The sequence below is a fragment of the Eschscholzia californica genome, unplaced genomic scaffold (assembly GCF_041429995.1).
Source record: "Eschscholzia californica isolate CP2 unplaced genomic scaffold, dmEscCali1.0.p SCAF_4, whole genome shotgun sequence".
Lineage (NCBI taxonomy): Eukaryota > Viridiplantae > Streptophyta > Magnoliopsida > Ranunculales > Papaveraceae > Eschscholzia > Eschscholzia californica.
In genome coordinates this window covers 41,798,392-41,823,420 of record NW_028238461.1, presented here as the reverse complement: position 1 = coordinate 41,823,420, position 25,029 = coordinate 41,798,392, and the positions used below count along the sequence as shown (strand labels likewise).

Below are 25,029 nucleotides of genomic sequence, written 5' to 3'. Positions count from 1 at the left end.
CTCAAAAATCAACACCATTCTGGAGAGCTATTCTATCCACCAGATCTATAATGGCATCAAATGTTCTTTGGAAAATTGGTAATGATACTTCAGCTACTATCGAATTTACAACAAAGTTGATTTGGAAGACAGTGAGACATCAGACAAGTTGATTTGGAAACCAGTTGGTCATGGAAAATTTACAACAAAGTCTTACTATAAAGTAATAAAGGAACCACCGGTACTATCTACAAATGCACAAACTTTTCCATGGAAACAATTTTGGAAACACTTGAAGGAGGAACCAAAATTTCAAGATTTCCTCTGAAAATTTATTCACAATAGGTTAGCAACTATGTCTAATGTAAGTAGAAGGATATCTAATCTACCTCAGGCATGTCATTTATGATCCACCAACGAATCAGAAACTTCCCTTCATCTCTTCGGTACTTGTCCAAAGTTTCGCTAATTAATAAATCAGACGGGTAACCACATGCTCCAACAGTTAGATGAAAACCCTATTATGAACCTTTCAGATCTATTGATGCATGGTGAATCTAATTCAAATAAGTGGTGGTTATATACAAACCTGCTATGGGAATGGTGGAATCTCGGAATAATCTAAGCTTTCGTGAGCAACCAATTGATCTTGGACGAATCTGGTTGAGGATCACTAGAAATCACAGGTATGTCCTAGAACACAGCCCTTCTTTACTCACAGTTGCAAATGTGCATGTGGAAAGGTGGTTACCGCCTCCTCCATGGAAAGTTAAAAATTAAAGTGGATGGATCTTATCGACAACATGCAGCATCGGCAACAACTATAGCCAGAGATTCGAATGGGGCACTGATCGGAGCTAAAACCCTAAATTTTTATCCTCAGTCGTCGCTACACAGCGAAGTCATGGGGTTTCATTTAAGGTTTTTGTTGGCAGACAAACTGAACTTATATAGCTTCATTTTGGAAGGAGACTCTAGGGTTTCTATTTCTCTCTTATCCGGCGGTTTTTGTGAAATCCCTTGGCGATTAACGGATGATCTTATCAATGTGTGGCATCATGAAGACGGTTGATGTGAACCTTGTCCGCGGGTTTGTAACCAGGAGGCCCACAATTTGGCTTTCTCGGCCCAACTATTTTCTAGTTGTGTGTTTCTTCAGATACACTCACTTTCAGTTAACTTCTAAAGTTTTTTCCTTCTTTTAGGTTTCACGTCTGATTGTCAGGATATTGGTTTCGTTTCTATGAAAGTAATGTTATCCCTCGAAAAAAAAAACGGTTGAATCAAGCAAATAGTTTTGTGGAGCAATTATGCAGCTTCGTTTAGCATTTTTCTTTATTATTGCTATATTCTGGATACCCTAATTTTTTTGGTATTCTACTTATTGTTTTCCCTTAAATTAGTTATTTTATTGAGAGAGAGATTTCCATTTTTTTTAACCCTTGTAATTTCTTTTGTTTAATTTTTTCTTAAATTAAATATTTTATTTCTAAGAAGGTCACAATTATTTTTTTTCTTTAAATTATTTTTAAGTACTATATTTTAAATTTTGGGAAGAACTTCTAGACAATATCCTTTATTAAAAAAAGATGTTTGTCCCAGTCAACATTTTCCCTTTTGTTTTATTATATAGATATAGATATACATATATATATATATGGCCGGCGCTTTGGGGAAAGCTAAAAAGTTTCCGGGGTGTGAAGACTTGGTCAAAAATTGGTCAATTTTGTTTGACAATTTTATTTAGGGGGAAAGCAAAATACTTCTCCACCTCACCTCACTCTCTCTCCACCTCACCTCTATCTTCTCCGATTAGGTCGCCGGCCGGAAAATTTTCCGGCCGGCGACCATTAAAAAAAAAAAAAAATTTCTTTTTCACTCTCTCTCTCTCTAGAAACTCCAGCGAAGGGGTTTCCCTTCGCCGGAGTTCCGGTCTGTTGAAGAACAGACTGGAACTGGTCTGTTCTTCAACAGACCAAATCTGGCCTCTTCAACAGACCAGATCTGGCCTGTTGAAGAACAGACCAGATCCGGTCTGTTCTTCAACAGGCCAGATCGGTCTGTTGAAGAACAGACCAGTTCCGGTCTGTTCTTCAACAGGCCAGATCGGTCTGTTGAAGAACAGACCAGTTCCGGTCTGTTCTTCAACAGACCGGGACTCCGGCGAAGTGAAACCCCTTCGCCGGAGTTTCTAGAGAGAGAGAGTGAAATTTTTTTTTTTTTAATGGTCGCCGGTCGGAAAATTTTCCGGCCGGCGACCAAATCGGAGAAGACAAAGAGATGAGGTGGAGAGAGAGTGAGGTGAGGTGGAGATAGATTGAGGTGAGGTGGAGTGTTTTTTTTTATTTCCCCTTAAAATTTATTTCTTCGGAAAATCTCTGAAATTTTACATATTCCCTTTAAAATTTCACACCCCGGAAACTATTTAGCTTTCCCCAAAGCGTATATATATATATATATATATATTATATTAGAATGATACCTAGTATAATATATATTGGAAGAATATCTTAAAATGATATGTGTATCAAGGATAAATCACAACGGAGAATTTGAGTTAAACTATTTTTGCCGTGCGGGGGCATAAAGAAAAATCTTAAAGGTATAAAGACTTATAACATCTCCAACTCAACACTCAACAAAAACTCAACTAATCAAATGTGTTAATTATGAATTGAGATTTTTTCTCCGAGATGGTACCATTGAGATCCTCAATTCAAATTACTTCTCCCATGCAACAGTTAAAAAAATTAACATTTACTTTAAATTTACTCTTGTTTTTCATTTTTAATATATAAAATGATTATGTGGGTCAGTTGGAATACAACAGTAAATGTTGAGATACTCAAATGAAAACTCAACAATTAGTTTGAGTATCTCAACATTTATTTTTGTCACACCATATTGAGATCAAATTGAGTGTTGCATTTGAGAATGTTTTTTCTTTCGACCACCGCCACCAATCCAACAGTCAACCACCAGCGTCAGGGGCGAGCCCACATAGGGGCACGTGGGGGCATGTGCCCCCACAATCCTATGTGGCTCATTTATTTTATACAACACTAGTCATCTTATTATATATGTACTGTTCCAAATTTTTTTATAAAAACTCTCCCTAGTTCGGGTGGTGAAAGGCATGCGTTATGTAATGAGTGACATGGGATCGAGCCCCATGGACCTCACATTTTTTTTTTCTAGAATTTTTACTACTTACCGAAACTCTTGTTGGGTTTAGAATAATGCTTATAAAAGTCCTTGTGAAGGCCATGTTACGCTTTTAATTGGCCTAACTCAATTTTGAATTCTTCAAAATGATCAACTTATTAAAATAACCCCCAACATTTGAATTTTGTCAAATCTTTTCTTGACTTGTAATTTGGAATTCAAAATTGATTTTTCTATTCTTTTCTCAGATTTGTCATAGTATAAACATGATATTAGAAAAAAAAATTCATCTTTTTTTACCATTACGATCACTTCCTCTTCAACGTCTCCACCATCATTTCATCTTCATTTTAACCATCACCCTTCATCTTCTCTCTTTGTTTTCTATTTTAATATTTTTTTGGTAATCTAGTTGGGGGAAAGATCCTTTGGTGAGTAAATTTAAGAGATAGCTTGTTATACGTTAAAATTATCACGGAATATCTTAACTATAACTAAAACTCTGTTGAGAAATTACTTTTTGATTCATACTTAATCGTATACTATGACATTCTTTCATTAACTATAACTAAAAAGTGCCCCCACATCTGAAAATTTCTGGCCTCGCCACTGACCAGCGCGACCTCTTCTTTCTCATCTCTTCTTATTTCTCCTTCACTTTATCTCTCCCACCCATTATATCTTTCTCCGTCTATTATTTCTTACTGTATTTTCTCTCTCTAGATCTCCCTCACTCACTGTTGCTTTCTCTCTCATTGTTACCCTCTCTATTTCAGTCTCTCCATCTCTCTCTCACCGTTAATTTTTTTCTCGGTTTCTCATAGTTCCGATGAAGGGAAGTTTTCCCTTCGCCGGAACCCCAATCGTCTGAGACGAAAGAGACCTCGAGGAGGAGAATCCCTCCCCGAGGATTTCGTAGTTGGTCTGCCACAAAATCGTCGGGGATTTTTTTGGCTAAAACCCTTCTTGAGGTTTTGTTCCGACGAAGGGAACACTTCCCTTCCTCGGTGTGAGAGATAGATAGAGATAGAGATAAAGAGAGAGAGAGAGAGAGAGAGAGAGAGAGAGGGACTGTGAAAGGAGGTGAGATAGAGAGGGGAGGGGAGGGGGGGGGGGGGGAGGAAGAGAGAAAAACATGAGAAGATGAAGATTAGGAGGCATAATATGAAGTATCCAATTTTTTAATTCAAAAATAAATATGATTGACGAAGTCATTATGCCCAGGGGCGGAGCTAGGGTTTTGATCTAGGCAGGGCTGACTCAAATAAAATATTCGTACTAATTCTTATGTAGAAGGTATCAATGCTTGTAAAAGACAAGTAAATTTTTTTATTCGATTACAATCGCTTCCATGATCACTTTTTGTTTCTACTAATAGATATGTCTATTTTTTCAAAAACAAAAAAAAATTAGTTATATTTGAGATAAAACCATTAAAAAAAAAATTAGTTATATTTGAGATAAAACCATTAAAAAAAAGCGACATAAATTCTTTTGTCTACCCAAATTAATAAATGAACAAATGTATGGTAAACATTCTAAGTTAGCTGTCTACAAAGAGGAATGTTCCAACGAATGAGACCTTCCCTTTCGCCACAACGATTGAGAGAAAAGAGAGAATTGAAAAAAGACTAAGAGGGGGAGAGAAACATGAAAGACGAAGAGGAGAAAGATGAAGTATACGAGGGAGAAAGACGAAGAGGAAAAGAGAAAGATGAAGTATACGATGGAGATTGGTGGAGTGAAAGACAAGAATAAAAAATGTAGGGACAACAAAACAATTAAAATATAACAAAATATGCCCAGCGTAAATGGGTCAAAAAAGAGGTCTGGACGAAATTGAGATTAAAATCGTAACTTTCTTATAAATTGGGGGCCAAAAAGAAATTATTCTTTGAAAAGGCCAGTTCAAAAAACAGAAAAACATAGTTTCCGATTCGAACCCTCGACCTAAGGTGCAGGACAAACAGCCTTCACCAACTGGGCTATCTTTCTTAAGTGATGTACATATGGTGTGAGTTATATAACTATAACTAAGGCTATAGCCTGGGTTAGTCTTCCTGTAGATCCTCCCCTGATTATGCCGCATAAATTTTTCTTTATGCCTGAAAGTCGACGCCGTTTTATAGACTTACATTGGAAACACACAAAAATTAAGAGATCTCTGCCTCCTAACAAAGAAATATATAATTGCGACTTCACACACTGGAGAATTAGAATTATTTTTGAATTTAACAAGTTGGAATTTGGAGCGGAGCCTCTTTGTAATCAGGAACACCCAAGGGAATACAATTTAATGTAGCAGATGAGTTGGACATTACCCACCTTCTGTTCTAACCTCCAACGTATTGTTAATTGTGTAAACTCAAATTAGCGGTAAGATATAAGCGGTCATAATCCCAAATGGTTCGGGAGAACCGGGTATCTAGTTATAAGTGCGTACTTTAGCTCAATAAGTGTCGAGGCATTTTGAGTCGGTTCATGGTGCTCTCGCCACTACTAAAACTCCGTATCCTTTAGGTTTGAGCTTGAGTATCAATATATCTTGGCAAGGCGTTACATCAACCTCTTGGAGTATTTTTTCCACCAGTATTCAGTATCGATGTGGCTAAACCACGTATACCTTCTCCAACCAAGACTAAGAATAATATAATTTGGTTAGTGAAAGGCCATAATCACAATGTTTAGTAAGATTCATATAAATTACTTCTAATGAATCTAGTAATTCTAATTTACTATCTTTTTCATCCCGGGAGATACTAGAGTTACAAAGGATTTGACAAAAGAAAGTTCCCAGTGTAAGGTAATGTAAACCCTTGCTTATTTCATTGATCACAATGTGTATATATAGTTACAATGGAATGGGTTAAATACGGAAATAGCTAAATATACATCGAGATAATTACGGAAGGAAATATAGAGAATATACAATAATAGACCGATAATATTGTGGAATATAATTATCGGCTAACACGCCCCCGCAGTTTGAGCCGTAGAAGACCGAAGGCATAAACTGGATCGAAAACGGTGAAACAAATGCTTCGGCAGGCCTTTGGTGAAGATGTCGGCATATTGATAATCAGCAGGGACGTGGAGGACCTTGACGGATCCAAGACGGACCTTTTCTCGGACAAAATGGATATCCAATTCGATATGTTTTGTGCGCTGGTGTTGAACTGGATTGTCGGAGAGGTAAACAGCCGAGATGTTGTCACAGTAGATGATGGAGGCGTGGCGAACAGGGATATGTAATTCCAGTAGAAGATTACGAACCCAGCTAAGTTCTGCAACGGTGTTTGCCACGGCGCGATATTCGGCTTCGGCGCTGGATCTTGAAATAGTGGATTGTCGCTTAGAAGACCAGGAGATCAAGTTGGATCCAAGATAAACACAGTAACCGGAGGTGGAACGACGAGAGTCCGGGCACCCACCCCAGTCAGCATCAGAGAAGGCAGTCAATTCTGTGGAATACGACGGGGAAAGTAGTAAACCTTGATCTAAGGTGCCTTTAATGTAGCGAAGGATCCGTTTCAGAAACTGAAAATGTGGTTCTCGAGGAGCGTGCATGAATAGACAAACCTGTTGCACGGCGTAGGCAATGTCGGGTCTGGTAATCGTGAGATACTGTAAAGCCCCGACCAAACTCCTGTATAAAGAACCATCTGTAAAAGTGGGGCCGCTGTCGGCGCTAAGTTTAGATCCGACTTCGACAGGGGTGCTAGCGGGTTTGCAGTTAGACATGTTTGCTCGAGATAAAATATCAGCTGCATAAGTTGATTGAGATAGGAATAACCCGTTAGCTTGTTTGGTTACAGCAATACCCAAAAAATGATGTAGAGTCTCCAGATCAGTCATTTTGAATTCAGCAGTAAGTGACTTAATGATGTTCTGGAGCAGTTGATCGCTGGAGGCAGTCAAAATAATGTCGTCAACATACAGTAACAGATAAGCCATCTGGTCCCCATGGTGATAGATGAAAAGGGATGTGTCGCAGACACTGCTCCTGAAGCCACACTTAAGTAGATAACCTGCAAAACGCTGATACCAAGCTCGTGGAGCTTGCTTTAGACCATATAAAGATTTCTTAAGTTTGCATACAAATTTGGGATTGGTTGTGGAGGTGAACCCAGGGGGTTGAAACATGTATACGGTTTCCTTCAGGTGCCCATGTAGGAACGCGTTTTTAACATCAAGTTGGTGAGTCGACCAACCACGCGAAATAGCAAGACTGAGCACCGTGCGAATGGTGGTGGGTTTGACAACCGGGTTGAATGTGTCATCACAGTCGACACCCACTGTTTGGCTTTTCCCATTTACTACCAAGCGGGCCTTATGACGTTCTAGAGATCCATCCGCGTGAAACTTGTGTTTGAAAAGCCACATGCATCGTATAACCGGGACATCAGGTGGTCGAGGGACAAGTTCCCACGTATTGTTGGCCAATAGAGCTTCATATTCGTCGGTCATGGCAAGTTTCCAGTTAGGATCGGATAGGGCGGTTAGATGGGATTTCGGTAGAGGTGACATGGTGGGTGAGGTACGGGTATGGAGGGAGTAGGGAAGTTTGGGTTTGAAGATGCCCGAACGTGAGCGAGTTTGCATTTGGTGGGACGGTCCGGGTTGCGGTGGAGTTGCGGATGGGTTGGGGGAGGGGTCAGGTGGGACAGTGTGGTCGATGGGTGGGGTGGATGAGGAGGTGGAGGGAGTGGGTTGGGCTGGTTGTGGAGCGGAGTTGGGTGGGGTAGGGTTTCGGTCCGGGTTTGGTTGGTCGGATGAGGATCGGGCAGTGGATTGGATAGAGGTAAAATAGGTTGGGTCAAAGAGAAGGGGATTGGGGTCGAGAAAATCGTGGGAGGGTGGAGGTGTTTGAGGGTTGTTCATCGGGAAACTGGTCTCATCGAAGGTGACATGACGAGAGAAGATGGTTTTGCCCGAGGAGAGTTCAAGACAACGATAACCGCGGAAGTTGGCCGGATAGCCGAGGAAGAGACACGGGGTGGCTCGGTGGGTGAGTTTATTGGGCCGAGTGGCCGAGGTGTTGGGGTAACATAAGCTTCCGAAGACGCGAAGGTGGTCGTAGGAAGGTTCCCGAAGGTACAAGAGGGACAAGGGAGTGCGGTTTTGGTGCAGTTTGGTGGGAAGAATGTTATGAAGGTAGCTGGCTGTATGGAGGGCCTCAACCCAAAAGTTGGAGGGAAGAGATGCATGGGTGAGAAGGGTGAACATGATTTCGTTAAGACGACGAATCATGCGCTCCGCTTTGCCGTTTTGTTGAGATGTGTGCGGGCAAGAAAAGCGAAGCTGGATGCCATGTTGAGAAGAGAAGTTGTGAAGGTTGGTGTTGTCAAATTCTCCTCCCATGTCACACTGTATAGCTTGGATGGGTAGGCGAAATTGGGTGGTGACGAATTGGTGAAAATGAGTAATTTTGGTGTATGTTTCCGACTTAAAACGGAGGGGATAAACCCATGTGTATTGAGTAAAGTCATCAATAATTACTAAATAATATTTATAGCCCGCATGACTTAACAAAGGTGAAGTCCATAAATCGCAATGTAATAACGAGAGAGGACATAAAGTATGAGTACTCGAATCAGAAAAAGGTAGTCGTTTATGTTTCGACAACTGACAAGCCTGACAGAGAGATGAGCTCTTCTGTTTATTACAAGAAATAAATTTATTCAAACGAAGAAAATCCATAACTGGTTGACCCGGGTGACCGAGTCGATTGTGCCAGCAAGGAGAGTCTTGGGTAGAGGCAAAACAAGCAGTGGCGGAAGCATTTTGGGCGAGCGGGTACAGGTCACTCGTACTGTTGTGACGACTCAGGATCGTGCCATCCTTGAAATCCTTCACAGAAAAACCATAGGGGTCAAATTCAATAGAGGTGTAATTATCAATATTGAATTGACGAACAGAAATAAGGTTTTTGACAATGTTGGGATTAAAAATGATATTTTTAAGATAAAGGGGTTTAGAGGCAAAGTGAAGGGTGGATTGTCCCAAACCCATAACTGGAAGTTTATTGCCATCACCAACAATTATTGACGCTATTGGTGCAATCGTAGAAAAAGTGTCAATATTATTCTTATTGAAAGAGATATGAGAAGAAGCACCTGTATCAAAATTCCACGGGTCATTACTTTCATCTGAATCCACGGAGAGGGCATGAACAGCTTCAGCAAGTTGAGTTGGTTCAAGGGGATCTACTTCTAACAGATTTGCTTGAGCCGACCGACGAATGCCACGATTATTAGGGGACTGAGGGGGAGCCTGCAGGTGCCAAGGTTGAGACCAATTTTGGGTAGGGTAAGGACATGGGGGGTGGAGTCCAGTATGGAGGAGCCCAATACGGTGGGTAATAGGGTTGTTGATGTTGGTGGTTTGGGTATGTAGGTTGATGGGTAACAGGCCGGTTGTAGGTGTGTTGGGGTGGGTTAGGTGGGTTGCGGGTATTGTGGTAGGAAGGGCTACGGTTGGTTTGGTTATTGGGTCGGTAGTTTGGACGGTTATTAGGCCTGTTGTTAGGGTTGCGGTTGTGGTTAGGGTTGGGGTTGGAAGTTGGTATGGCAGCCGCAATGGCGGGGTTTTTGGTAACGGCATCCCGTGTTTTGAGACGACCGGCCTCGGAGTTGAGTTGGTCAATGGCGTCTTCCCAAGTAGGTAAAGAATTATTCAAGATGGAGGCTATAGTGTCGAATTCCTTGGGAAGGCCCTTAACGAGATGGAGTACTCTTTGTTGATCGTTCATGGGAAAATCTAGGGCATATAGTTGGTCGGTTAAGTCACGTATCTTTTGACGATACGCATCAAGTGAAGGCATGGAAGCTAAGGTAAGGTTGGCTAGTTCATGTTGTAGGGCTTGGGATCGGGGTCCTTTGTTATTTCTAAAGAGGTGTTTTACCCGTAACCAAGCTTCTAATGCTGTGGATTCATCGGCCATGACGCGGACAAGTAGATCATCCGAGAGAGTACCATAGATCCATTGTAAAACAATGGAGTCAATGGTCTCCCATGAAGCAAACTCGACAGATTCCTTATCGGGTGACGGCGAACCGTCGATGTGACAAAGAACATTGTAACCTTTTGCATGGAGAGTAAACAGTTTAACCCATAAGGAATATGAAACTTTTGTACCATCAAGGATACGTACCTTATGTTGAATGTTTGATACCGTATAAACTGGGTGAAGTGATTTGTGAGTGGTTGCTTCATTGGATGAAGAAGGAGCTTTGTCGGCCATGGGAAGAATGGAGGGTTGAAAGAGCCGATCGAGATCTGGCAAGAAGGGATGGGACGGCAATGGTTTGATTGAAAACAAACCCTAGAAAGCTCTGATACCATGTAAGGTAATGTAAACCCTTGCTTATTTCATTGATCACAATGTGTATATATAGTTACAATGGAATGGGTTAAATACGGAAATAGCTAAATATACATCGAGATAATTACGGAAGGAAATATAGAGAATATACAATAATGGACCGATAATATTGTGGAATATAATTATCGGCTAACACCCAGTTGATGTGGCGGTTGTGATATTCATCTCTCTTGGCCTAGATTTGGTTAAAGTTTCAAACCACAACCGCCACGTCAGCTGGGAACTTTCTTTAGTCAGAATCTTTTGTAAATCTTTTGTAAGTTTAGCATTTCCATTCCATTAACACATTAATCAACCTATGCAAACAGCTGCTGTTTGTAAGAAATAGATTGCCCTTATTTATTGGTCATTCAATGTATAAAGTTCTTCTTCTCTCTCTCTTACTTTCTCTATCTAAAATTGGGAATTTACTTGAAGATGAAAAGTTGGAGTCCACATGTGGAAGATGTTCTAACTTCTAACTTAACCCAATCCATCCATTTCAACTACTCAAATATACTGTTCACGAAATCATGCCTTACACCAAAAGAGTTAGGTTTACGGTTCAAAAGTATGACCCACCACCGCTTTCTTCCACCACAAGGTATCACATCTCTTTTTATTTCCATCTTTAACTGTTTAAACTGTTTAAACTGTTAGTTCACGTTGAACAGCTTCCACCACATTTCTAACTTATCTTTTTTTTCTCTACAATGTCGTTTTGTGTTCACCAATGAGATTACTCATTCAGAATGCACTAGTCACAACAGACAAAACCTAAAACCAACAAACTTGCTGCATACCATTTGACAAAACAACCATAAATTATGGCAGTGAAACAGCAAAATAATTAGGAAAAAAAGTCCAAGAGCAAGACTTAATACCAATGTCAAGAAAAGGTTATTGGTATCTAGACTTAATACCAATAATACCAATATTAAAACTCTTGTAATACTCTTGTAATGACTCTTAAAGTTATATATATATATATCTGATAATTTCAACAACAAAAAGAAAACTTAATACCAATGTTAAAAAAAGGTTATTAGTATCTAGAGATCCAATGTTGTATTTGGAGAGCACAAGAACTCCATATGTACTTTTCTCCTATAAGAGAGGTATTACACATACACTGGTAGTTCGGTTGGTTGGGTACTCTTCTACAAGACCAAGTGATCATGGGGTTGATCATGGAGGCAGTAGTTCACCTTTCTTGAATCAACCCGTTTAATTTGTTGTGTAAATAAAGAAAAAATAGTTTGTGATGTAGCAGTTAGACCTCCATAGGCCTAGTGTAAATGTAAAGCGGTTCTTGTTCTCACAGAAGAATCTGTGTAAGTGCCAGGAGGGGTCATTTTCCAGATGACCCCTTAATTTATAACCAGATTTCATTCTGACCATTTAGTGTACTGAAAATTCACATATGGTCTTTTTTTTCTTTTCCATCCACAACTTATTAACTTTTATATTTCTCCTTTAGCCTTTATGGGTAGTCAGTAACACTGCTAATCTCTTTCCCATTATTACCATCATTTTCATTCTTTCTCTCTTTAGAAATTTATTAAATTCAATTTCTTCTGTTATTATTTCTTTCCAGATTCTTTCGAGACACACTTTTAGTGTAAATATAAATTCTTTTGTTTTGAAGTCCATATATAAAAAGTCTCACCACCAAATACAAACGGTGAATGAAATTTCAATGACATCAATGTCTCTCTCTCTCTCTCTCTCTCTCTCTCTAAAGCAATTGGTCCAGTTGCAACAGGAGCTCTGTAAGTATCGCTGAAATTTTTCGTAGCGAATTAAAATAATGATGTAAATTTGAATATAATTTATAATAAAGGTTTTTATTATCATCACTTATGTATTCTTTTTTCTTTTGGAAAAATGTAGTTATTTTTGGTCTTTTGAGATGACATGAATGATCCCATTATGATGAACTTGCATTTGCAGCAGAAAGTTTTAGGAAAGATCGTCTTATAGGTGAAGGTAGTTTTGATTAAATTTCTTTAGGATCACTTGATAGCCACTTGCATGTATTAACATGTTCGCATTGATCATATCCTTATCAATTTGATAGGTCTTTAGACAACAACAATACAGGGTTTGTTGTCTTGCTTATTGTAAGTCTTACACATTATTCTTCTTCATTAATTACATAAGGTTGAGTTTGAGTTTTAGCGTCTTATGAAGTGTGAGTACTCTCATATTTATATTATATCTCTATTTGTAAAGATATCCTACATTTATAAAATAGAGATACTCTATATATTCTTTTGAGGGTAAGATACAATATATTTATAAATAAATATATTTTATATTTATAAACAAAGATATTTTTTAGAATACATATATTACATTTTTAACAATCAAATGATTAAGGACAGCGCTTTGGGGAAAGCTAAATAATTTCCGGAGTGTGAAATTTTAAAAGGAATATGCAAAATTTTGAAATTTTCCGGACAAACATATTTTATGGGGAATATGTTTCAAAATAAAAATAAAAACCCTCCACCTTACTCTCTCTCCACCTCACCTCACTCTCTCTCTCTCCCCACCTCGCCTCTCTCTCTCCCCACCACTCTCTGTCTTCTCCGACCAGGTCGCCGGTCGGAAAAATTTTCGGCCGGCGACCTGGAAAGATTAAAAAAAATAAAAAAATTCACTCTCTCTCTCTCTCTCTCTCTAGAAACTCCGGCGAAGGGGTTTCCCTTCGCCGAAGTTCCGGTCTGTTCTTCAACAGTCATACACTCTCAAACATGAAATCACTCAAAAATAGATAATAATGGTTCACTCTAATGTGTGAGCAGGGAATAAAGTGAAACTCAACACATACAAAACAAATGAGGAAAACAAGTTTTAGAACGAAATGATTTCTAAAGAATGGAAATAACCACTAAAATAGAATGGGTAAGTTTTTGGAATGCTCCAAATTCCACTTGAGCATCCAAATCTGGGTCAATACCAGCAAAAACATCTCTGAACAAGGTTCTAGCACCGTGCCAAATGTGTCCGAAAAGAAGAGCAGAGTAAATGAAGCATGCTCAAAAGTGAACCAACCCCTTGGACTGCTACGAAAAACACAATCGGATTTCAAAGTAGCACGATCTAATTCAAAAATTTCACCCAATTGAGCACGTCTAGCGAATTTTTCACAGTAGCAGGGTCAGTAAAAGTGACTCCACTGAGTTCGCCGCCATGGAACTCAACAGTTACACCGACCTGTTTGACACTATACTTTGATTCCGCCCTTCTAAAAGGAACATCGGCTCTTACAATTCCGTCTCCGTCTACCAAAACTACTGGAAATGTTTCAAACAAAGTAGGCATACGACGTACAAAGAGCGCTCACTCACCCTTCTCACCCACTCTACCATTTAATAATGTTTCCTAGAGGTCAATGGATACGAGTAATGAAATGGAAGTAATGAGATCCTGAGAATGTCGACGTCTTTAATAAAAAGAACGCTCAAACAACTTCTAAACTTAGCTTTCTACTTTGAATGCTTTATTTCTATTAACACTTACATACACAAACATAAAATAATAATTATACTCAATTTTTTTTCTTTTCTTTTTTTTTTTTCCTTTTTTTTTTTCTTCTTTCTCATTTTTTTCATAATAAAACAAAAACACTAACACTAGTATTCTAAACAAACAACTTTTTCTTCTTTCGCACTTTGTTTCACATTATTTTTCCATACTTTCCATGCCTGCATTCTCGGGAGTAGTGTGTGAATGGGTGGTGGAGTATCTGTTTCCCTAAAGTTGACACTATTATTGGGTTTCATAGACTACAAGAGTAAGGTCGCTATCCTGATGTCAATCCTAGTGGGTGAGAAAGTTGAGCCCATGATATCGTCTAAGCTCTTTTAAAGTTGCGAGGTTGAGTGGCTCTTCATTCTACTCGGAGTTAGCGCAGAAGAGTTCACTCGAGAACAAATAAAGGCTCAGATATCTCACATGGATTTAAGTCTCCACTAATGACTATTCTAGGTCCCTCAGAAATGTCTCTTCTTCCTTAGGATGCTACTCACATGATCAGACAACAAACATTAAAGGACTCATGAAAGAGAGTAAGAACATGCATTACATTCACCAAAACCGAAACATAGGTATCAACACACTTAAGCATACCACTAGAGTCATACCAAATCTACCAAAAAATTTTCAAATTTGATCGAATTTATTGAACCCTCTTGTCTTTTGAAACCAATGGTCATAAGGCCAAAATGTCATTACCCCCCTTTTTGGACCTTCTCTCTCCCTTTTGATGAACCCCCCAAACCTTAAAACTCTAATGGAGAAGATAATCCCCTCAATCTGACTACCCTTCTCCTTTTGTTGGAATACCAAAATCTTTAGTCTTTTGACTTGGTCCATATTTAACTTGGGCCAAACTAGGGGTGCTCGTAAAACTTCTACTTGTCCCTTCTCTTTTGGGCTTTTGGGCTTTTGGGCTTTTGGGCTTTTGGGCTTTTGGGCTTTTGGGCTTCTCATTTAGAAATCAAGGGAGTGCCTGTAACTTTGTCTCTACATCCTCTACTTTCCATAAAAGAAAAAAATGACCATCGACTTCTTTGTTTCATAACTTTTCCGTCCGAACTCCGATTCGACTTCCGTATTCGCCGTCGGACTCACCATTGACTCCACCTGCCAGTTAAGTTCTGATTTTCATAAATTGACCAAAATACCCTTGGTTCTCTTTCCTTCCGGTCTCTTCCACATGAGATGAAAATGTGATAAATGCTTCGTTTTATTCCGAACCTAACATCAAACTCCAAATAAGCTCCCTAACAAGAAAAATACATAAATTATTAGAAATAAAACCCGAAATGAACTTACTCATCAAAGTTAAGTGATCCAAATGTGACATTTTAACGCCACATCACTAATATATTTTGTAATTTCTGGTGAGTACTGACTCTTTTGTTTAGAATCTTTAGATAGCTTTGTGTATGTTGCGTCTTTTTTTCATATCTAATTTGCACTTAAACTCCATGAACATGATACAAATAAAAGTGGTTGTTTGGTTCTCTATTGGTGTTTCAAAATCATTTCAGTTAGTTTTCAAATGACCCCCTAAATTATAACCAGATTCCTGCCTGGCCCTCTAGTTTAATGAAAATTCTCATATGGCCCCTTTTTACTTTTCCATTCACAACTCGTTAACTTTCATATTTTTCATTTTGCCCTTATGTGTAGTCAGCAACACTGCTAATCCCTATTCCATTATTTCCCTCATTTTCATTCTTTCTATCTTTAGAAATTAATTAACTTTGATTTATTTTGTTCTTATTTTTTTCTTGATTCTTTCGAGATGTACTTTTAGTTTAAATATAAATTCGTTTTTTTTTTCACGTTCATACTATGAAAACGGCATCTTCAGCGAATGGACTCCATTTCAATGACAACAATGTCTCTCTCTAGAGCAATTGGTCCCGCTGCAGCATGAGCTCTATACGTATCCACTGAAATTTTCGCAGTAAATTAAATAAATGATGAAAATTTGTATATAATTTTTTTGCATCAATGACAGTCTTTTTCCTATCTTTGTGTTAATAACGTAGTCTGAAATTTATCCATTTGTAGGTTTTCTTGGTTGGAAACACGTAAGAATCCTCTGTTTCTCTCAAGTATGAGATTCTACTTACTACTAGCTTTTAAGAAACAATTTGGTTTTATGGCAGTATAACTAAGTATGGGTCGTGCGGTTTTAGCATTCAAACACGATCGTAGCAACAATTTTCGTTCTTAAATATTGAATAAAAGTAGGATTACTAATGACCTTCAAACCGTTTCTCGCTCTCCCTCGTAAACGATGAATATAAATTTCTAGCTTAGCTAACTTAGATTTGTACAGTGACTCCCTTATTATTTGGTTGCATTCTATACTAGATCTCCCTATTCTAAACTTATAGATCTCTTAATACCCCCATAAGTATTTCCCCATACGAACATCTCTTCTTGAGATTTTGTTACTCTGACAGTCTACTGCCTGACACATAAATTCCTTACCGTTGAGATAACCTTTTTTGTCATCTTTCAACGAACATTTATTTTTCTCTCACTCAACCATCCGGTATTTCGCCGTCCATCTCGTGAACTTACTTTCTCTCTAGATTTCTCTCTTCTCTCTCTCTCTCTCTCTCTCTCTCTCTAACGACCAACTGCCCAACTTCTCTCTCTTCTTTTCCATACTTCCATAAATACCACCCCATGAACTGAACCATTTCACTTCCCAAACTTCAATTCCTATCCTTCTTAACTAGGACTACTACTACTAGTAGTAGTAAAAAGATGAATCTTCCTAAAGTTTCACTAATTCAACTAATTTGGTTACTCATTTTTATGCTAAGTTTATGTAATTCCTCTGCTTTCGATTCCCACGATTACTCGGATGCCCTTGCAAAATCTATTCTCTTCTACGAGGGGCAACGTTCGGGAAAATTACCGTCTAATCAGCGTGTTGAGTGGAGAGGGGATTCTGCATTAAACGACGGTTCCTCTTATCATGTTCGTATAATATACAATTGTCTGTCTTTGTATATACATGTATAATTGTATTTATGTAACTACACATGTTCATTAAACATTTTGTCGAGCCGAGTGCAGGTGGATCTTGTAGGTGGATATTATGACGGAGGAGATAATGTTAAGTTTGGCCTGCCCTTAGCCTTCACAACGACATTGTTATCGTGGAGTGTTATCGAGTTTGGTAGCTCAATGAAGGACCAAATTGAAAATGCCAAAGCTGCCATTCGTTGGAGCACCGATTATTTACTAAAGGCAGCCACAGCAACGCCGGGTACCTTATATGTTCAAGTGAGCACATAACCACTATAACAATTTTCATTATAACCTTTTCCTATCAAGAAAGTAGAATTTGGTTTAAAACGGTTATAACTTTAAGTAAAATAGGTTTTTCTCGATTATAAAGGCTGCTGGAACTAAAAATGACATCGTTATACAATCTTATCATCTTAGAGAAACAAAACATCTACAAATCAATCTAGAAAGCAAAATTATCTTTTCCCTTAGATTCTTGAGGTGTTTAAGAGATATGGGTTTTAATGCAGGTAGGAGAACCAAATATGGATCATAAGTGTTGGGAAAGACCCGAAGATATGGATACACCGCGTACCGTTTACAAGGTCTCAACACAAAACCCAGGTTCCGATGTTGCAGCTGAGACTGCAGCTGCATTAGCCGCTGCTTCTATTGTCTTTAAAGACACAGATCCTTCTTACTCTACAAGATTGCTTCAAACAGCCATGAAAGTAATGCAAAATATGAATCTCATATATATGGGTTAATTTCCATAAGGTCCTCGATGTTTAACCAACTCCCTCTGTTTTGCCTCAAATATTTTGAACATAGACAATTTAGCTCCTCTAACTAACACTTCCAACAGTAAACTGCTAAGGGTGGGATACGGAGAAAAAATACGAGAATAAGAAAACGAAAGAATAAACGTGCAAAGAGAAAGTGATGACTGAAAAATCAACTAACGAACTTTCAAGTGGACCATATTGTCTATTAATCAAAATATGGGATCAAATAAACAAGTTGGTCAAACGCCGAGGGCATTTTGGAATCAGCCTTCTATCTATATTTTTGTATGTATATAACTAATTAGTATTCGAGTCTGATGATTCAGGTATTTGATTTCGCTGACCGATACAGAGGATCTTATAGTGATTCTCTAAGTTCAGTTGTATGCCCATTTTACTGTTCTTATTCTGGATATCATGTAAGAATATATCTTTATTCGAAATTGAATTACATTTCTTAAATTAATTGGTTTTCTAAGAAAAATCTGTTCCTTTTTTTTTTTGTATGAGCAGGATGAACTTCTATGGGGAGCTTCATGGATGCATATGGCCTCAGGAAACAGTTCATACTTATCTTATATTCAATCCAATGGTCACACACTTGGTGCCGACGATGATGACTATTCGTTCAGTTGGGATGACAAGAGAGTTGGAACGAAAATACTTCTTTCTAAGGTCTTTGATTCCTCCACTATAATGTTGTGAAACAATCCACACTACCATGTTGAATAGTAAAACAGTGCAACTGATTTTCCTCTATAAGCACTCCAACAATGATTCAAGTACCTCTTTGGTGACTCTTTTGGTGACTCCATCCTAATAAGACGAGAGACATTTTGGTCTTTCCACTAAGGAGAAAGACCAAAATATCCCTTGTCTTATTCACTTCTTGGGCAACGAGGTCACCCACGGAATCATCAAGAAGGTACTTATATCAATTTCGTACACGCTCAACGACATTGACTCCAGTTGTATGGCACAAATTATACCTAGTATTTATAATTGAAAATTTAAAAGAGACTTCGTCAGAGTCTAAAGACAATAGGATGTTCCGCCTGTCTTTATGACGCGGACGACCCAGCCTCAGAGAATCAGAGATGCTGGTGTTATTCTTCCATCAAACTGAAATCTTTCTCAACCACTCAGAGCAATTTGGTTTGGTTTCTATTCTACAGGGTTTCCTGGATAAGAAAGTAGAAGAATTTCAGTTATATAAAGTTCATTCTGATAACTACATTTGCTCTTTGGTCCCAGGGTCCCCTAGTTTCCAAGCCCAATACACATCAGGTCATTATATAGAATCACTTCTCCTCCCACTTTCTTTCTCTATTTCTATCCCTCTTTGTATTTGAATCATAGAGGTTTAATTTTATTTTTTTTACAGGAGGTCTTCTCTACAAAGGAAGTGAGAGCAATCTACAATATGTAACTTCCACAGCCTTCCTACTATTAACATATTCCAAGTATCTAGATTCATATGGTGAAACCGTCTCATGTGGTTCGTTAACTGTCACTGCTAAAAGTCTCATCTCGTTAGCCAAAAAACAAGTAGACTATATTTTAGGCCAAAACCCGGCGAAAATGTCTTATATGGTTGGGTTCGGCGAGAAATATCCACAACATGTACATCATAGAGGCTCTTCACTTCCATCTATGCACACAAACCCTAACCGTATAGGTTGTGGTGACGGTTTTCAGTATCTTTACTCTCGTTCCCCCAATCCAAACCTACTTGTTGGAGCTATTGTTGGTGGGCCTAATGAAAGAGATACCTTTTCAGATGATCGGAACAATTACCAGCAATCTGAACCGGCTACATATATTAATGCACCATTTGTTGGTGCTTTAGCATTTTTCGCAACGGTATAACGTAACCGTGGTTAAATATCTTAAGCTATTGTTGTGATTCTTGATTGACTATAATCTACTATGTAATATCTAGCATTAGAGGAAGTTGGTATAAGAATTTCCCGGTGCTTGACTTAACAGTGTTTTTTTTGTTCTCTCCACATGTTTGAACATTAAGGCCAAACTTGGACTTGAAAGTGGGGCAACTTTGTATGGCCCCCTGATGCTTAGATGGAAGGGGTTTTAGCTATTTAAATCAAAATAATATTAAAAGTAGGTAAAAGAACAGCAAATATTTCATAACTATTATTCATGTCTTAATATTTATAAAGACTAAATTACTCCTTTTGTAAATGATTTCTAATTTTCTTTCTTTGAACTTTAAATATGAATAACCTTTTTAATAGATGTCGAATTTCGAGTAAATTAATATGTTTAGAAAAGATTTTTCACTATCTTTCTAACAAGATCCACTTTATCTTCGAAAAAAAAAAACCAAAAAGCGAAGTTTTTTTTCCATTTTATGCAAAGTGGGTTTGCAAATCCCGCAAACTCATCAAATTGCGGATGTTGGGAACTTCATTTGCAAAACGCGAACCTAGCTTGTTGATTTGGCAAACTCGGTTTTCAGATCTTGCAAACTTGGTTTTTAGATCTTGCAAACTCTATTTGTAGAATGTCAACACTGCATTATACAAACTCGGTTTGCAAATCTGGAACAAGAAAAAAGTAATTACTTCTTCTTCTTCAAATCGACAAAGTTTCTTCTTCTCCATGACCGGATATTAGTGGACAATGAAAACAAATCGAAGTGTCCATCCATAATCGGATATACCTACTCTTCATCCATAATCGAACAGAAAAATCACTAATAAAAAAAATCAAAGTAGACACCTCTAAAACTCTAACTTCCATAATCGAAATCTAATCAGATTTACAAACTTCAATGCAGTAAACTAGTTAGAGAGAGGAAAAGAAGATCGATGAAGCTTCGTTTTCCTCGATTTTTATATCTTCGTTTTTCTCTTTGTTACAAAAACATATCTGATCTGAAGTAGGTAAAACTTTGTCTTTCTCTCCTTCTCCGTCTTCTTCATTATAAAAGCATATTAGATCTACAAAATCGGTCCTAAGCTTCTTTGTGCTTTTATTTTTAAGAGAAACTTCTTCACTCGACCAAGAGAAAATCTGAATCTATGCTCAGGTAACTTTAAGAGGAGTAATTCTCACGTGTAACGTTGTTGTGCCGACAATGTAAACCTCACCACCTCTCTTCTATTCTTCATCTAATCCACTATTGTATCTCTTTCAACTGAACAACTATAAGTTTTTCTCCGAGATGGCTCAGACTCTAGTCCGAGTGGGAGTTTCTACCCCTCCTGTTTCATGTTTGTTTTAAAATCTTACCCAAGTCGTACCTATGCCCAAAAACTTCTTTCAAGTCTACCTTTATGTGGTTTAGTTAAGCTCACGCTCGTGCATATTCAGAGGTTTGCAATGTGCTGCCTAGGTGAATCAGTTGTCTTCTTTGACTGATCAAGATTGACCTATATTTGGCTTAACACAACTAATTAATTTTTTTTAAGTCCTTCTCTGATTCTTCTTTGTGTTGTGTCTAACGTTGTTGTTAATTTATTATTGTGAGCATTAGTATACATATTACGTTATTAATATTACTCAACTATCACGTGATTTTTTTATATATAAATTTTAGTGATCGTGACATATGTCTTGTAAGAGTTAGAAAACATGTGTAGAATTTGACTCAGAAAGTTTCGGGATCAACCACTATGTGAGACTTAGAATGAAAATCTCGCTAATGAATATATATATATATATATATTCGGCTTAAGATTTGTCACACTTCAAACTATGTATACATAGACATATTTATGCATAGGTTATTTATAAACAATAGTTGGGGTCAACACTTTCTTGTCTAAGTGGTTGAAAGTGTTGATATAAACTCCAAAATCCTGGAGGTTCGAGGTTCGATTCTTAGAAGAGGTGAAATCCATAGTTTATTGAACTTGGGTTATTAAAGGTGCAAATAATATAATAAATTTGTTAGGGCTTTTTAGGCTTCTTTCATGTTGTTGGACTTTAGGCCTAATGCTTTAGCTTAGATGGTTATCGTGCTTATCACATCTTCATCACGTATCAATGTCTTATAATGACAAACATAGATCGTAGGCGATTTCTTAAAAAAAAAAGAACAAACAATAGTTGCAAAACTATTATAGGGCTCCATCCTGATACATCAAACCTTTAAGTGGGATCAAACTGCCTTCTTTCTCCATGTAGAGTCTCAAGAGAAAACATTGATTAAGAGGATTGGGGGGGATTGGCTCAGTCCATCTACCGAACTGGCACTAGTAGAAAAAGATACTCTCTCCGTCCCAAATTGAATGACCTAACTTCTATTTTGGGTTGTTCCATTTTAGTGTCCTATTTCTAAAAATAAAGAAAAGAACTTTTCACTCTTTCCAATAATACCCATAACTATCAATTTAATGACAACTTTACTTAAAAGTAAATTAAACTTTTTCGTTGTCAATTACAAAAGTTCATGAGGATACAATTGAAAAAACATGTTATTTTGTAAAGTCAAACTTTAATTAATAATGTTCACTTAGCAAGTTGAGTTTTCAAAATAGGTCATTCATTTTGAGATAGAAGGGTAAGTAGTAAATAATATACCCCTAGTGGTGCTTATCGGACCTGGCTGAAATAAAACAATTCAGACCGGGGTTGCGGGGGGAGGGGGGGGGGGGGGGGGGGGTGGTGGGGAAGCAACCCCTGGAATAGTCTCGGGCGGGCCCAGGTTGGCTAACCCCATCCCCATGGCCCATCCCGGGACTTTACCCAGTCAGGGTCGGGCCAAACCCGTGTCTGGCTGGGCCAACTTGTTTTTTATTTTATTCTTTAAGAAAATTAAATATGAAATTCAATTACAAAATTACTTAATCATAAAAATAAATTAAATGGAAATATTGCCAATATAACGCTATTTTCAAATAAATTAACTTATTACCTTATACTAAAAAATTTCGTGCCCGGCACGGGCTATACCCTAGTACTAAAATAGTCTCGGGCGGGCCCAGGTTGGCTAACCCCATCCCCATGGCCCATCCCGGGACTTTACCCAGTCAGGGCCGGGCCAAACCCGTGTCTGGCTGGGCCAACTTGTTTTTTTTTTTTTTTTTAAGAAAATTAAATATGAAATTCAATTACAAAATTACTTAATCATAAAAATAAATTAAATGGAAATATTGCCAATATAAAGCTATTTTCAATTAAATTAACTCATTACCTTATACTAAAAAATTTCGTGCCCGGCACGGGCTATACCCTAGTACTAAAATATTACCAATATAAAAATTTCTTAATCTTACTTATCTAGAAGTTTTCACAGGATTAATCTAAAATTTTCTATAACATTTACCAAAAGTTCTTCCCTAACTTAGAAGGAAAATGTTTTTTTATAACCTAATCGATGAGAAAACACCGTAGTGGATTCATTATCTACGGTGGGTTCGAGCCATAAATATTGCATAATTTGGCCCAGGCCCACCAAAAATTGGTCTAGTAGCACTACTGGATTATGCACCAATTTTTTGTTGGCTCGTGCCGAAATTATGCACCAATATTCGATGGCTCGGGCCGAATTATGCAATATTGACAGTCTGGTACGACCGGAAAGCTCACTTGGGGATTTTCTTCCTCTCTTGATTTTCACCCACTTCCAGACGAAATGCTTCCAAAGAAGGTCCACAAATCTTGTTTGTGTCGCTAACCGGTAGATTCAATTATACAAACAATTTTGTAGGTTCAAAAAATCGAAAAAAATTAAACGTATGGGTTATCAGGAAGATGAAAGAGGGAGAGATGAAGATGAAAAGAGGGAGAGATGAAGATGAAAAGAGGGATCCCACAATTGTTCAAGAATTACAGGAAATGAACGAAGTTACTTTATTTATATATTTATGCGTTCAAAGAAGTGTATTAAAATCTTACTTTATCAAGTTTGGAACGTGAAGGTTATATGAAATGAATAAAATTAGACTACAGTTAAGGTCGACTATGAAGAATCTATGAACAAGTTGTGTTTATTCCTATAATATATCTTAAGTTAAATCTGTTGATTTTTGTCCTTAGTCTTCATCTTCACCTCACCTCCCCACGCAAATTCCAACCACCACAGTTTCCATAACTAAATACTAGTGCACATTAAGTAGACAATGTCGATGTCAAATCGAAGAGTAGGTCGAACCTTAGAGACGTTTAATAATTAGCATGACTCTAATAGGGTGAAACGGTTGTTTATGGAAACTGAAATGACGTAAGATAATTGTGTTGGCTTATATCAAGCAAGAGAAATCTCTTCTCATCAAACGTTACCAACGCAAGTACTATAGTGAAAATTTAAACCTATAGGCGAGGATCATCTCCCAGGATAAGCAATGGGGGTGTTAAATTTACGATAAGTTGTCTTCACTCTTGTGATCTGTTGATCTTATGGGTCAGTTGAAGGTTGTAAACACGGGTAATTTATATTTTGTACATAGCAACATCCCGTTGTAATGTTGCACCACTCGATTTACTCGTGCAAGATTCTTCATCAGATATCAAAAACTCGAAACATATCACAAGTGTGCCACTTTCGTTTACGATGAGTTCAAGGCCAGTTTTACTAAATGTTTGAACAAATATTTTAGATATTTTACGAATAAGGAAATTATCGGGTGTGAAAAATTTATTACTACAAATTCCAAAATATCTTAATGGATAGATAATTTGAATATTTTGTTCTTGATTTCAACTTGGGAATATTAATGCATAGATAATTTGAATAATTTATTACTAATTTCAGTTTATTTCTAATTTCAAATCACAAAGATTTCTTCCCTTAGGTGTACCCAAATTAATGTCATTCCTAAAAACAGAGTCAATTTGTTTGGAAAAACAACCAAAAGACATCATCCAGTTTCATTACCAAAATGGAACAAGCAACAGACTAAAACGGACACCTATTTCGATTAAAATCATTGGAAACAAAAAATGTATCGCCAAAATGTAACATAATTATAAATTTGATTACTATAAATCGAAGGTGCAAAGATTAAAATGCTGAGTTGGGTTGGTAGAGACTTGAGGTTATTTGTTGCCCTTCAATATAATGGTTCAACACGGTTACATTTATTATTCGCAACGTTAATATCTTTCTTTTTTTTTACATGCGTCAAATGTTAGGTTGTAAATTATATGTAATTTTAAAAGGGAAAGAATATAAATATTTTTCTTGACTATATCTCAAGGATTTTTTATTTGAAAAGGGAA

General features: G+C 37.6%; 1 protein-coding gene across 1 annotated transcript; it reads left to right on the top strand.

The window, feature by feature from the left end:
* The first annotated feature begins 16,599 nt into the window (after positions 1-16,599).
* LOC147544779 (endoglucanase 1-like) lies at positions 16,600-19,827 on the top strand. The gene is made up of 7 exons (XM_086637474.1): positions 16,600-17,023; positions 17,123-17,332; positions 17,587-17,787; positions 18,168-18,260; positions 18,355-18,516; positions 19,017-19,128; positions 19,226-19,827. The coding sequence occupies exons 1-7, from the start codon at positions 16,808-16,810 to the stop codon at positions 19,708-19,710; spliced, it is 1,479 nt and encodes a 492-aa protein (XP_086493600.1). The 5' UTR covers positions 16,600-16,807; the 3' UTR covers positions 19,711-19,827.
* The last annotated feature ends 5,202 nt before the right edge of the window (positions 19,828-25,029 follow it).